The sequence below is a fragment of the Urocitellus parryii genome, chromosome X (assembly GCF_045843805.1).
Source record: "Urocitellus parryii isolate mUroPar1 chromosome X, mUroPar1.hap1, whole genome shotgun sequence".
NCBI classification, from domain to species: domain Eukaryota; kingdom Metazoa; phylum Chordata; class Mammalia; order Rodentia; family Sciuridae; genus Urocitellus; species Urocitellus parryii.
Window position 1 is genome coordinate 123,061,859 of NC_135547.1, and position 15,197 is coordinate 123,077,055.

At 39.1% G+C, this 15,197-nt stretch overlaps 1 protein-coding gene across 3 annotated transcripts in view; it reads left to right on the top strand.

Annotated features, from left to right (window-relative positions):
* The window catches only part of Trappc2 (trafficking protein particle complex subunit 2), an 18,571-nt gene continuing 3,374 nt past the window's right edge, over positions 1–15,197 (top strand). The window contains exons 1-5 of one of the 3 annotated variants that reach the window (XR_013342533.1): positions 1–85; positions 7,667–7,778; positions 11,072–11,215; positions 11,920–12,006; positions 13,131–13,293. Coding sequence is in view for 2 of the 3 variants with exons in the window: in XM_077793753.1 (XP_077649879.1) it covers positions 7,686–7,778; positions 11,072–11,215; positions 11,920–12,006; positions 13,131–13,229 (423 nt within the window). In the remaining variant the exon portion in view is untranslated. Of the gene's footprint in view, positions 86–488; positions 576–7,666; positions 7,779–11,071; positions 11,216–11,919; positions 12,007–13,130; positions 13,729–15,197 lie in introns of those variants that run through there. The other 2 variants (XM_077793753.1, XM_077793754.1) reach the window with 2 other exon arrangements.

Here is a 15,197-nt window from a genome sequence, read left to right on the forward strand (position 1 = left end):
CCTGGAGTCCTGACTGAAGCTGGGGAGCGCGGGTCTCTGTGGCGCGAACTGACTGGGCGTTTCCATTATCTGCCTTTCACTACAGGTAGGGGTTGGAGCGAGTGGGGGGCGGGCGCTCCGGGTCCTTGGGGGACGTCCCAGGCTCCACGTGAAGCGCATATTGGTCTTGTACCTCCACCCCGCCCCGGCCTTGGCCAGCCGATTCAGTTAGCCCACCAGGCAATCCACACTGTGTTTCGATCTGCAAACGTCCGCCTTTTCGGAGACTTGGCTCTCACTAGGTCCTTCAGCTAACCCAGTGTTTCTTAACCACGGCATTATTGCTATGTGGAGCTGGAAAATTCTTTGTTGTAGGAGGCAGTCCTGTGCATCGTAAGATAGTCACAGCGTCCCCGGTCTGTACCGTCTAAAAGCCAGTAGCTCTCGGCCCTCACGCGCACAGGTATGAGAACCAAGTCTCCCGACATTGCCAAACAACCTCTGGGAGGCAAAATCGCCCCCAGTTTTTGAGAACCACGGAGCTGAGCTTTCATAGAATTTCCGCCGTTGTGTGCTCTGAGCAAGATTTTAAAAAGGTGAGCTCGATCCCGCAAGATGCTCAAGTTTAATTAGAAAGAAAAGGAACCAGATCTCTCACCAGTAAGAAAATAGCGCAGCCAATGAATTGAAGAACGAAGATGCCTTGTAGACTGGGTAAACAGTTTATAAAAAGCGGAGGCAGTTTAAGATGAAAGTAATCAAGGACATATCTGTGGAAAAAGTGTAACTAATCAATGCCTTGATAGGGAGGATTTGAATGATGAGCACTGAGGAGAGCTTTGCTGGAAGGGGGAAATGTGCAAAGGAATGGGGTGGGGGTGCGGATTATGTCCTGGCTCCCAAAGTCGTGCCCTGGGGACATAAGGTATTTAAGTCCTATGAGGACAAAATTGGGTCAGTGTCAGCTTTTTGCACAGTACTGAAGAGTACAATGAGGTTTGATCCCTGGCTGTGAAAAGTTTTAAGTATCTAAAAGCCAGCAAGAGTAACACTTCAGAGGAGGTGAAAAGCCTATAGGTTTGGGTTGGAAATAATTGTGGAAGAGGGACTTAGTTGTACATTAAAGAATGGGAAAGGGTTGTACAGAATTAGGGAGAGCATTCCAAGCACAAAGAAGTAAGAACAGTCTGGAGTGGATGTAATCCAAAGTGAGTTTTAGAGGAAAAGTAAGTAGGCGGTCTCAGCTCTATCAGAGGTGAACAATAAAGTTGAGAAAAGACAGTGTGGGAATCTGTTTGGGGTATTAGTACATGATGTTGTAGTTGAGAAACATTAAGGCTTTTGAGCAGAACAGTGAAACAATGAAAACAGTGTTCTGATAAGTGTTGATATTTACTGTTAAAAAGTAGAATCATATGCTCACTGTTTAAAAAGGCCTGAAGACACTCCCAACCCCATCTTTTGGTCACAGAGTTGAAATAGGATTAGGTAAAATGTTCTAAGAGTCAGCATTAACCCACTTAGGGGTGGGGAAATTGCTTATAACATTAATGAAAGATTTCCCATTAGATACTTATCAATAATATTCATTTTTTTTAAACCCACTTATTGCAATAATCAGGTCCCTTGCCACACCGCTGGAGTCTTGCAGCCCCAGGTCTATGGAACAACTGAAACCACTGCTCTCAGGAGCACAGGGCAGTTAAGTTCCTCTATAAAGGCTGTAAAGAACTTTTTTGTAAGAAATGGTTGGCTTTGGAACTGGGATGCATGAGTTTTGCCTTGCATTTCTCTGCAGTTTAAAATTCTTAAGAGTTGGAAGGGAATTTTAAGTTAATTGAGATCATCCTCCCACTCTGATACTGGTGGTCTTCAAACCACCCCTTACACATTTCTAGCTTCCTTGTAACTTCAAAGTAGCCCTGAGCTTGGCCTACAGAGCTGTTTGAAATGTCTTTCCAATCCAGAGTCTAAATATTTGACACTCATGTAGGCACTGCACTCCCTATAGCAGACATGAATAATTGATCACAGCAATTAACTGCTGACATCACTTTGTCTTAGTTTCTTTCGCAGCACCAGTTCCTGTTTGATAGTACCAGTTTGTTAGAATTCATTCACTAGAAGAAACCCTTTGCCATCCCTAACTCAAATCCCTTTTCTATTAGATAGCATAGAGTATTGTGCTGCGCGTGCACACACACACGCACACACACACAAGCAGTCTCCCCCTCACCGCAACATCTTCAGTTCCTCTTGTTTCCAGAGCATTCTCTAGCCTAGATCCCACCCTCCCCCCCCAAAATAGTTTAGAGTTATTGATCTCTGTGATTCCCAGAACTGAGTACCTTGCCCAAAGATGATGTTATTAATAAAGAGGACTTCAACTCTTTCCCAACCTTGCTTAGACATTGTCTTTCTCTCAGTGCAGCCTAAAATTGTTTGTTTTTTTGACCATCATATCAAACTGCTACCTATTAACTGAGCTTGCAAAATTAAAACTTTGGGTAGATTTGCTTTTAATCTAGGTTTCCCTCCTCTTGTTGCCGTGCAGTTATTATTATTTTTTTAAACCCACTTGCAGGGCTCTATTTTTCATCCTCTTAAATTATCTTGTTAGTTTCACCTGACTTTCCTAGCAATGGAGTTTTAAAATAATTCTTTGGGGGCAGGGTACTGAGGATCTAACTCAGAGACACTCTACCACTGAACTACATCCCTAGCCCTTTTTTTATTTTGTGACAGTTGCTGAGATTATAGGCATGCACCCCATGCCTGGCTCCCTATTTTACCATCTAATAAATTATCTGCCTTTAGTGTTACCTTGAATGTGGTAAGTTTTGTCCAAGTTAGTTTAAATGCTGACCTAGACTAGGTTAAGGTCAACCTCAAAGCCTCCTTAGAGACCCTGGGCCATAAATTGACATAGAATAAATATGCAGTGTTCTTCAGGTCCTGACACTCAAGTGAGTCATCCTTTATTCAGCAAATAATCAATGCTTACTGGACCTCTGGCACTTTTGTAGCTCTGGGGTTATCACAGTGAATAAGACTGCATCTGTTTTCATACTGTGTATCATTCTAGCAAGACTCTAATATCACCCAGGCTATAGGTCTCCAGTTTGTTCTTAGATACTGGCAAAAAATGATTTACTGTCTACGTACCATATTTCCCTTCCAAAACAAAATGTAAATTTTGCATGACTTGTTCTCAGTATAAGTGGAGTATGTGAATAAATAATAACCTAATCTATTTCTTCTAGGTATTCATATTAATGAACTTATAATAAAAGCTCCTGACACAGTATCTGGCCAAAAATGGAAATTTAATACATATTTCTGTTGTATTAGTGTCTTTGAAGGTGCCCGGTTATAGACTAGGAGACAACTTTTTTCCTGTTTCTGAAAGTAGTAGCATTTATCTTTCTCTGAGGTTATGACACTTTTATATACCAGGGCTTACTCAAATGTTACTAATACACAATATTTGTTAATCCAAGCTATATAATTTGTTAGGACCCGAAGACGTAGATTTATTGAAATGCCTATTTTCTTAACATGCCTACCTTGAAATTTGCATCCTGCCTAACTTGCTTTCTTCCATGCTTGCTGTTTGAAAGTTATTCTAACAAAAAATGGAAGTTAAGGAGATCTGTGTCCTCTTCAGTATGTACCATGTACTTGAAGCAGTTGACCTTTTTCCTCTACTCTTTCCTCATCAAAACCTAAAAAAGGCTTTTTAAAAAAATATATATTTTAATATATTTCACACTTTTTCAGTTTCTTATGGGCTTTTGCCCTTCTGATTCTAGGCTCACAGATTTCTGGTCCTGTTATATTCATTACTAGTTAGTGACCTGCTTTCTACATCATTTATCTGTCCTCTTTAAGGTAGCCAGAGAGCACCTCATATCACCAAGTTGATTTCTTTAATTGTCTCCCTCTCAAAAAGAGGATCAAGTCTCCCTAGCCACCAGGGACCCATTCTACCACAAGTGAGAGTTCTGGCTCTCCTCAGCAGCCATCAAGTCTAGTCCCTTGTCAAACTTTAGTAACCTTTCACAAACAGTGTTGATCACCGAGAGTCCTGAGAGCTATCAGTTCATTTCAGTGTTGAGGCTACTTAATGCTGAAATCCCACCTTGTTCCAAATTCCTGCGTTCCAGCAGCATCTGAAAAACATCATAGTCTAGATTACAGCCCCTTCTCTGCAGTTCCATTCTGCAAGCATTGGGCATCTTGTGATTATGGATATGTGGTGGAAAAAAATATAGGCTCTGTTTATTTCCACATTGTCTTTCCCATGTTGCTGTGGTTATCTTCACATTGGTATATCATGGCCTCCCACAATACCTTTTATGTATTTTGAAACCCATGCTCCTGATAAGTGAAATCCCTTTGTCTCCTGTCTCTTCATAAAACATGCCTTCTACCCATGTGCTGACACTGCCTTTTTTCTCATACCCACAGGTTTCCTACTGCTGCCTTAATATTGCCACAACTTCAGTGGCTTAATATAACAAATATATTACCTTACGGTTTTGTAGATAGAAATTTGACACAGGTCTCACTGATCAGCAGGGCAGTGTTCCTTTTGGAAACTCTGAGGAGAATCTGTTTCCTTGTGTTTTCCAGCTTTAAGAAGTCACCTGCATCCCTTGGCTTTGGCTTAATCCTCCATTTTCAAAGCCCTGAACACTGTAGCTTTGTGACCATCTGTGTGCCTACATTTCCCTCTGATTTTCCTCCTCTGCTGCCCTCTTCCGTATTTAAGGATGCTTGTGATTATATTGGGCCCACTTGGATAAGCCAGAATAATCTCCTATCTCAGGGTCAGCTGACGAGCAGCGTTAATTCCATCTGCAACCTTAAAGCCTCTTTGCCAGGAATACTGACATACAGGTTCCATAGATTAGGACTTCTCAAGAGAGGGGCACTGTTGAGCATGATCACCTGAGCAAGGCATTTGGAAACTATGCTAGATTCTTCTCTCTTCCTCAGCTCCCCAGTTTAATTCCCAAATTCTGTGTAGCTACCTCCTTACCTCTAGACCTGGCCATCCTTGGAGATGTTTCAAGGGCCTCTATTAAGGTGATGGGAAAATTGAGCAGACTCATGCCAACAGGCATTTTAACCATATCGATTGCTTTATATAATTTATTTTATATATTGGAATTCTGAGTAATACTTGCTTTGTGGGTAGAAAAGATTGCTGAACTTTTATATTTATAAGAGTTTACAATCATTGATCTGTAGTTGTGCTCTTCTGTATTGTAGCCATTAGCCACATGTGGCTATTTATGTTTAAATTAATTAAAATTAACTAAATTTTCAAACTTAGTTTTGCAGTCACACTGGCCACATTTCAAATGCTACTGGCTCCCATTTTGGACAGTGTAGTTATAGAACATTTCCATCCTTGCAGAAAGTTCAGTATATTGGACAGCAATAGTTTGTCTCACCTTTACCCATTATTACCCAGTGGTAGTGAGCCTGCAAGTAATTGCAGGTGTTCTGTTCCTGAGACAATGGGGTTATTTTCTCCCAAGGTTTTCAGTTGTTCTGCTTCACCTGGCAGGTTTTCTTCAGTAGAATTGGGTGGAGAACTACAACCCTTCTTACTTGAGCAGTTTGTGAAATCAAATTATTGGCAGCTCAAGTCAAGAATAGAATGTAGGTAAGGAAAACTGTCTCATCTGCTCAACTGGGTGGTTTTTAACAGAACTCTTCATGCTATGCTCAAACACTGTGCATCTCTCCCATTGGTGGATTCCATAAATGGGTGAGAGTCTGGAGAGGAATGTATACATGTATTTCATTCTGCTGCTTAAGTTTGGTGTTTGTGTGTTTTCTCCTATTGCTGTTTAAATGTTTGTGCTGAAGAAAGTAAGCCCTTCCCTTGGGAAACTCCAGCTCTGAAGCCTCTTCCAACAAGAGTTTATGATATCATTATTGGTTCAAATTACAAATTCCTTTTGCTCTTCCTGCACTTCCATTGGAGATTTGTTGCCAATTCCCCTAGTTTTGCATAGCTGTTGTATCATTCCTGCTTATCTTTGTTATTCAGTTTTATTATTTGAATCTTTTTCATATCTTTCCCCTAAAACAGGGACAAACTTTTTTCTAAAGGGCCTGATGGTCTCTATTGCAGCTGTTCAGCTCTGCCATTGAAGGGTAAAAGCAGCCTTAGACAATAGTAAGAGGATGCATGAGGCTAGATTTGACTAGCAGTCTATAGCATGTCAGCCCCTGCCCCAAATAACATTTAAAATCCTACTTCATCATGCCAAAGGAGTTTATCTACCTTTTCTCCATAGTCATAGTTAAAAGTACCAAGTCAAGTTAAAAGTGTCAACTAGGCCCTGATTTCCTGATTAGGAAACAGATTTCAGATTTCTGATTTCAGTGCATGTTCTGTGTGAATCAGCAGAAGGCCTGGTGAGGTTTGGTGAGTCTTAGGCTCTATCTGTCCCAGATGTCCAGGATGCTGACTGGATACTCCCAGTTAACTGGATTCCCTCCACACATTGAGGAGTTACTAGATGCTACCTCCTGGAGTGTATATACTCTTCCATGTTGTTCTAGATAATCACTGTGAACCAGACAGCATGCATTAGATTTGGCATCCTTACAAGCACACGATGAGGAAACTATGATGTTATCCCTGTTACACAGATGAAGAAACAGAAACTGGGAGAAGGAGGACCATGCCTGTGGTCACATTGCTAATAAGAGGCAGAGCTAGACTTGAACCTGGCTTTGTTTAACTCCAAAGCTCTTCTTCTAAAAATACAAATGTGTAAATCCATCCACCCCCACTCCTCTCCCCACCAAGCCATCATCTGTCTTTCTGTGCATCTAAAGCCTGGAATAACTGACTATCCCTGCCCAGTTTCTTAGTTTTGTTTTGTTTTCTTTAGTCAACCCTTAACCCTAGTTCCAAGATCTCAATGCCTCAGAATTTTTTCCTTTTGGATTATTTCTTCCATTTTTTTCTGGAATACAGAATTGTTTCTTCCTTATAAATTGGTGTATGAAGAGGCATATCATAGGCTCTTGCATTTGCAGACTTAAATTTGTAGCACACATCCTTTAGGTAGAAAGAAGACAAAGTATACAATTTGTAAACAAATGCTATAGTGTCTCCTTTATGTATACATGTGTGTGATACAGTTGTTTTTAGCTTCTTCTGAAGGATGCCTCCTGGAAATTTCCATGGCAAGCTAATTATTGCTTTCATCTTTTCCACATTCCATTGTACTTAACTATTCACCATCCTCTATTAATCTTCCCAGGTGTTGATGTGCAGGCTAACTGGTTCAGTCCAAACTAAATGGAACTCCGTCAGATACAGGATTCCTTGAGCTGAATGTTCCAAACTTTCAGATCATAAAAATGTTATCTTTGTGATTTCATATTAGAGGCTTTTCAGTTTCCCTCTGGATATACAGTATATTGGATTCTCAGTATATTATATTCTATAGGATATATCATAAATATCTAATTTGTATAATCCAAAAGGCACATGTATATGATAATATACTGGAAAGCATGTCAAACTCAGTGGCATTCTCCTCTACAATGTGAAGTTTAAATTTAAAAAATTATAGAGTTTGTGTTAATCATTTTTGGATTTCATTCAGTATTGAGTACTAAAAATATATTATTTTTTATTTAATTTAATTAGGAGCCATATATTGAAGATAATGTCTGGAAGCTTCTACTTTGTAATTGTTGGCCACCATGATAATCCAGTTTTTGAAATGGAATTTTTGCCAGCTGGGAAAGCAGAATCCAAAGTGCGTATGAAAGCTTAAATTCCACATGAAAATTTTTATGCTCTTGTAATAGTATGGTATAGTATGATTTTAGAAATGGAATCGATCTGGACAGATGAAGCAACTCAAGTCTACCACAGTTAAATGAGGGTCTCTCTGGAGGCCCACAGACTGATAGAAGCCAGCTAGGAGATGTCTTTGAAATTAGTTATTCAACCTTCAATTCAGCATACACTTAGTACAGACTAGCATGATGCCCAGGTCTCTTTCCTATAATATTAAGTTCACTATGTCACCCTCTATGAAGTGCTGCTTCTTAAATGCATGGAAAGACAATCCACCTGTAGTGGGTCTGGATGAATAGTCCTTGCTGCCTGAAAATGCCATGGAAGTCCATTCTGTTTCACTGAATCACATTTTTCCATCAGGACAGACATAGTAGATCAATTTATATACATGAGAGGGTTAAAAAAGACCCTTGCTCCCATGTCTTGCTGTCACTGAATCTACAGCACCTTGTTTTCAGTGCCTGTAGCACTGCTGTGCTGGGTAGTGTCTGTGTGGTCTCTTCTCCAGAGACTACCTGGCTGTGTGCAGGTAATTCTGAAAGCAGTACCAGAGGTTAGGCCCCTTGACTTTTTTATTGTCAGGGATAGGTCCAGGAAAATAAGCTTGGGCTGGGTACAGTGGTGCATACTTGTAATCTCAGCAACCTAGGAGGCTGAGAGAGAAGGATTGCAAGTTTGAGGCCAGCCTTGACAACTCAGTGAGACCCTGTCTCGAAAAATAAAAAAGACTTTGGGATGTATCTCATCCCCACGATGTAGCTCATCTTGGGGATGTATCTCAGTGGTTTCAATCCCCAGTACCAAGAAAAAGAAATAAGCTTGGTTCAAGAACATATTACCAACCATTCAAACAGTCATAGAGTCTTGAGATGAGAGTAGCCCAATCCTTCTGGGCATGGTGGCACACACGTGTAATCCCAGCTACTCTGGAAGTTGAGGCAAGAGGATCACAAGTTTGAGGCCAGCTCTTATTTGGGCAATTTATTGAGACAAGACCCTGTCTCAAAAATAAATAAGGCTGGGGAGGTACGTAGCTCAATGGTAGAGCACTTGCCTAGCTTGTGTGAGGCCTCCATTCAATCCCCAGTACCATTAAAAAAGGAGAGAGAAAACAGTTCAATCCCCTCCATCTTTTTGTAATAGTACATATTCCTAATAAGTTGATGAGAAATACACTATGTTTCTCCTGGCCTCCACAAATAGGCTTCAATGTCCTTTAGGACGAGCTGATTTTTTAAATTAATCATAATGCACACTCTTAAGCATAAGATACTTTTTAACTGGTCAAATCTTGCCACCAAAATATGAAATTGGAGGTATTTTCTACCTCGTATTGTTGCAACATTGTTTTCCCACAGTCTTATGAGAATGTTGTACATTAAAATTTTGGAGGTATCTTTACAGCTATAATTGCTTTGTGGGACATTGCTGCTTCTATACAATTTTTGTTCTCTCTAGCGGACTTGTGATGGACAGAGTAGCATATATAAAAACACTTTATCGATTCACTTGGTCTTATTTCTTTCTCCTGTGACCACTTATTATCTTAAAGCATTTCTACCATTCATACCCATTCTTTCAAGTGTGATCATTAGTGTGAAGTCATGGAAAACACTGTTGTGAGCCAGACACAAAATACATCCATTACTCTAAGGATTCAATTAACTTCGTCATGGCAACATAAGTGAAGTAAACATACTTTAGCTGTACAACGGATTCCAAGGCAACTGCAACCTTCCTTCAGCCTATCCATGGGAACTGTCTTTTTAGCAAAAGGGTTGTATTACTTTCCTGTAGCTGTTGTGACAAAATACCAGAACTTAAGGGGCTTAGAACAACAGAAATTTATTGTCTCATAATTCTAGGAGGCAGAAGTCTGCAATTAAGGTAGTGGCAGGGCCATATGCCCTCTGAAGGCACTAAGGAAAGGTCTTTTCAGGGTCTCTTTCCTAGTTTCTGGTAGTTCCTTAGCTTGTAGCACCAGTGTTCATGTGGTCGTCTTCCTGTGTGCATGTCTGTCTCCAAATCCCTTTTTATAAGTGCCCTGGTTATATTGGATCAGAGGCCCACCCTACTCCATTATGGCTTCATCTTAACCACATCTGCAGTCACCTTCTTTCCAACAAAAGTCACATTTTTAGGTACTGGGGCTTAGGATTTCAATAAATGAATTTTGGGGAAGATACAATTCAGGCTATAACAGATATTCATTAAAAACTACATTTTCAAAGAAAGAATTCCACCAGAGTAGGCTGCATTCCAAATTGTGAGCTTCCTCTCCACATTATGGTGGATCAGTCCCACCCTCTCTGCTGTTAAGCCATTTCAGTTTACCAACTGGACACTCCCAGCTCTGACAGGATTATACTCTGCTGTTAACATGATGACTGCTCACAGCTGAGGCTGAGTGTGGCCTCCTACCACTCCCAGATTCCCATGCCACATAAGTTCCAGTCGCCTGAAAGAGGCCTCTGGCAGGTAAGCACGAGTGCCAACTCTTTAGCTATCTCTATGGCTTCCCTGGTGCCACTGCTCAGGAAGCCCAGCCCTCTCTGCTGTCTCCTGCCCTTGAGATGGTGTGTGACACCCATTTTCTACTACTGTCCTTTGCCATCTCCATGGCCCTAGCCTCCCTAATGTGTTCACCTTGATCCACATTCACCTGACACATGTTTTTCATGTCTTTCTCTAATAAGATGTGAGCTGCTTTTTTTTTTTGTTTGTTTTTGTGGTACCCAGTATTGAACCCATAGGTGCTTAATCACGGAGCCATACCCGTAGCCTTTATTATTTTTATATTTTGAGGCAGGATCTTGCTTAAGTCGCTGAGGCTGGCTTTGAACTTGTGATCCTCCTGCCTCAGCCTCTCAGGTTACTGGGATTATAGATATGTGCCACCAACCTCAAAATGTGAGCTTGAAAGCAGGAGAATCCAACCCCCTACCTCCCTGTCCCCCCCGCTTAAGTGTATTTTTTCACATGCTTAAAGGGTTACAGAATTTGGTAACTTCCTTTAATATTAAAAATATAGTTTCTTGGAAACATTTATTGGCTATTTCTGTTATTGTTGAGTTTTAGGTATCAAATTAAAACATGAAAACAAGTTTTTATGTCTCTTGATAATAAGTGAAGTAAAAGCAAATGGTGTTTTTCCCTACAAGAAAACCACATATAGAATTTATAGAATTATTGGGATTTCTGATACCACATTGCAATGTTAATCTGTTGCTTCTCTCTGTCATTTAGGATGATCATCGTCATCTGAACCAATTCATAGCTCACGCTGCTCTTGACCTTGTGGATGAAAACATGTGGCTTTCAAATAATATGTATTTGAAAACTGTGGACAAATTCAATGAGTGGTTTGTGTCAGCATTTGTCACTGCAGGGCATATCCTTAACTTATTAGTAAAGATACTGAACTAAGGTTGGGTTAGCAAATAGAACATGTAGCACAGATACAGGCTCTGAGTCTATAGGTTTCAAAGAATCAGGTAAAAATTTTCAATTTATAGGTTACTTTTTTTAAATAGTTTTTGTAGTTATAGTTGGACACAATACCTTTATTTTATTTATTTTTTCTACCACTGAGCCACAAACCCTGCCCTAGGCTACTTTTCTTTTAGGAAAAACTGTGTTTTAACAGATCATTTTAAAGTTATCTATAAAACTCAGGTTTAGCCAGGTGCAGTGGTGCACGCCTGTAATCCTGGCAACTTGGGAGGCTGAGGCAGGACGATTATAAGTTCAAGACCAGCCTTAGCAACTTAGTGAGGCCCTAAGCAACTTAGCAAGTCTCTGTCTCAAAAAAGGGCTGGGGATGTGGCACCCCTGGTTTAAATCCCTAGTACCTCCCCTGCCCCCAAAAGAAAAACGGGTTTATCTGAATCATATTGAGGATGATTTTATTTTGTATGTATTTCTGACTTAAAGATTATATTCTCTTTAAGGTAAAACTAAGTTGACTTTAGACCCAGTTTATGTATTTAACTTTTCCATAGCAAACTACCATGCATGTGACTAATTTGAGTAACATAGCAATTATTGCTTTTTCACTTTTCATTTCTAATAAAGATTATACCTTAATTATTTCACATATGAGATTTATTATGCTTCATGATATAAGGCAAGAAGATGGAATCAAGAACTTCTTTACTGATGTCTATGATTTATATATAAAGGTATGGTATCTTCTCCAATTTTTTAAAATCTGATTATAAAAAAGGATTCTAGCTTTGACAGGAAACTAGACTGTTTTAAGTAACTCCTTTTTGCAGTTTTTCATTTCACACTAGATTTTCCCCAATTAGAACTAGCTTTGGCAACTTTCTCAGCAGGCAAGTCTTCACTGACAAGTTGTGTTTGGGAAAACAGCTCTTGGTAGGCTACTTCCCTGATAAATTCAACTATATTCACCAAAGGGAGAAGAATGATACCTTATCAAGTGATTGTGGTGTGATGATCAGTAATTTCTTTCCTTATTAGTAATTTCATTTAATATTAATTTTTTCCTACATATGTTATAATGTGCTTACTTTAGCTAAGGAACTGATCATTTAGCTTTGTGTTAAAGAATATTAAAACCCCAATTAAAAAATGTTACCATACAAGAATAACTTTTCTTAACACTGAACATATGACAAAATTTTTCCTTTGTTAATGTAGTCCAAAGGACCTTACAGATTAATCCATGTATTTGTAATGTATGAATACAAGTAGGTTTGTGTTTCTCATACAGGGTGAATCTGGAAAATTAATTTAATTTATACCCACAATATCTATCCTACTACCATTAGTTTTGCTACAGGTACTTCTCAAAACTAAAACACCAAAACAAAAAATTTTCTCAAGGGGACATTAATGTTTAACAATGGAGCATTTTCAGTGAAACCTAAAAATGTGGTATTCAGACTTGTTTTGAATATCTTTGATGAATTTTTTTAAATAGATTTTTTTAGTTAGATGGACACAATACCTTTATTTTATTGATTTATTTTTATGTAGTGCTGAGAATCGAACCCAGTGCCTCATGGGTACCACTGAGCTAGAACCCCAGACCAATCTTTGATGAATTTTTAAAAAAAATATTTTTTAGTTGCCAATGGACCTTTTATTTTATTTATTTATTCATATGTAGTGCTGAGGATCAAACCCAGGGCCTCACACATATCAGGCAAGTGCTCTACCACTGAGCCACAACTCTAGCCCCTCTTTGATGAATTTTAATTTAAAAGTTTTAAATAATTTAGAGACTTGATTTATCAGCCTTTTTGCTTTGACAAACCAATACCTTCTTCTTTCCTAGTTTGCAATGAATCCATTTTATGAACCCAATTCTCCTATTCGATCAAGCGCATTTGACAGAAAAGTTCAGTTTCTTGGAAAGAAACATCTTTTAAGCTGAATGCAGAAAAATTCTGAAGTAAACTGTGTCACCACAATGGGGTATACTCAGGAATGTGTACATTGTAAGTAACTTGATTAAATAGTCTGGAAAACTTTTACTTGTCTCAATTTATCTAAATCTAATAGAATTTCTTTATAAGTAGTTACATTCTGTTTCATGTGGATTATCAACAATTTGCTTGTGAAATGTTATTTATAAAGAGCTTTTTATCAATAATCTTAATAAATCAAGAATAAGCTTTTGACTTTCCTGATCTTGATATAAAAATTCATTAAAAAACAAAAAATTCAAGATTGGGTAGACAAAAAGATTCTCCAGAAGTGAATGAGCTTGATAGCACATACATTGACTGTATATTTGGAGATGTTATAAAACTTTATAGTACATAGTATTACTCAAGAAGCTGAAGCAGAAAGATTTTGCAGTGCTAAATGTTGCATGCCTGCCTCTGTCAGAGGGTAGGAATAGGATCCTACTATAGTTCTAGAATCCTGGACCCATGTATGAAAAGTAGACCAGTTATAGGCCACAGTGAAACATTGCCTCCATGTCCTTATGTTCTTGTAGTTCCTCTCTCTGAAGACAGTAAACTAAGGGTTAAATGGACCTGTTGATCTCTATTGTAAAAAACTGTAATGCAATTTAAGAAATGTTATTAAAGAAGTTTAGATTACATTAACATTTGCAGTTGGCCTTTTTGGCTATACACTGGGGGACCAGGAATGGTCTTTCCTGTCCTTTAATAGTGTTTGATTTGACTGTAAAATAGTAAATATACAAGGAAGAGCAAGTAATAGAACTGGAGTCTTTTTGTGTGTGTGTGCTAATTGTGAGCATATCTGAATAACTTTTGAGCAAGTAATTCTAAGCATGGTCTTAATATCCTGTTAAGTTGCTACTGTCATTTTTTTTACTCTATTTATTTAATATCTTAAATAAAGCTGTATGTTCAATATTGTGGTAATTTTGCTTATTTCTGGTATTGGAATTGAACTCAGGAGTGCCCTATCACTAAGATAAATCCCCAGCCCTTTTTATTTCGTATTTTGAGATAAGAACTTACTAAAATTGTCCAGGCTAGCCTTGAACTTGTGATCCTCCTGCCTCAGCCTCTGAAGTATAGATGTGTGCCACTGTGCTGCCAGTTGAGGTAGTCTGATAACCAATTTTGAAGGGCCGCCCAACACAACCTGTTTTAGTCCTATTTCCCCTATTGAAAATCTGCAAAGTAAAATAACCTAATCCAATGGACAGATCACTTCTGAGTAGGCACCATAGTTTTGGGAGCAGGCAAAGATACTCATAGAAATCTAGGAGTAATTCCAGCCACGCTAATAGGAGACCCAAGCATGTATTTATTGTGTATAATTTGCCCCACCCTTAGCATATAATCCTGAGGGCTATAAAGTGAGCCAGCTAGGAGCAGCAGTGTGTTAACAGCAGGAAGTCATAGGGCTGAGAAGATCTGCGTCAGGCTCTGTCTCAGCTACATAGGAGTGGTACCCTGCAAATAGCCTTCCTTTTCTCAAGCCTTGTGAGGGTGAGACTATATTCTCAGAGTTAAATGCCAATTTTCACATGTGGCTGCATCATTGAAGGAGCTCAAAGGGACGTCCACCAGAATGGGACTTCAGAAGTGGGCCACATAGGGAAGCAGCATTCAAGAAAGGGGCATGGAGAAAACACAAGAGGCTGACAGGATAGAACAAGGACTGGTTTAAGGGGGAAGTCAGGAGCTGAGCATTAGAAAAACAAAGGTGTTTAGCTTGAATCTGGTAGGTGATGCCTTGAAGATTCTGGAACACGAGTAAAGGGGTGAAATCAGTCATAAGAAAACCATACTGTACTAGGCACATGCATGTCAGCACTAAATTGTTAATATACATTAGTACTCCCAAAGTGACCCAGATAAAATACACAAATCTGGTTTTGTCCTCTCTAGCTGAAAATTTCCTAGGATGCTTC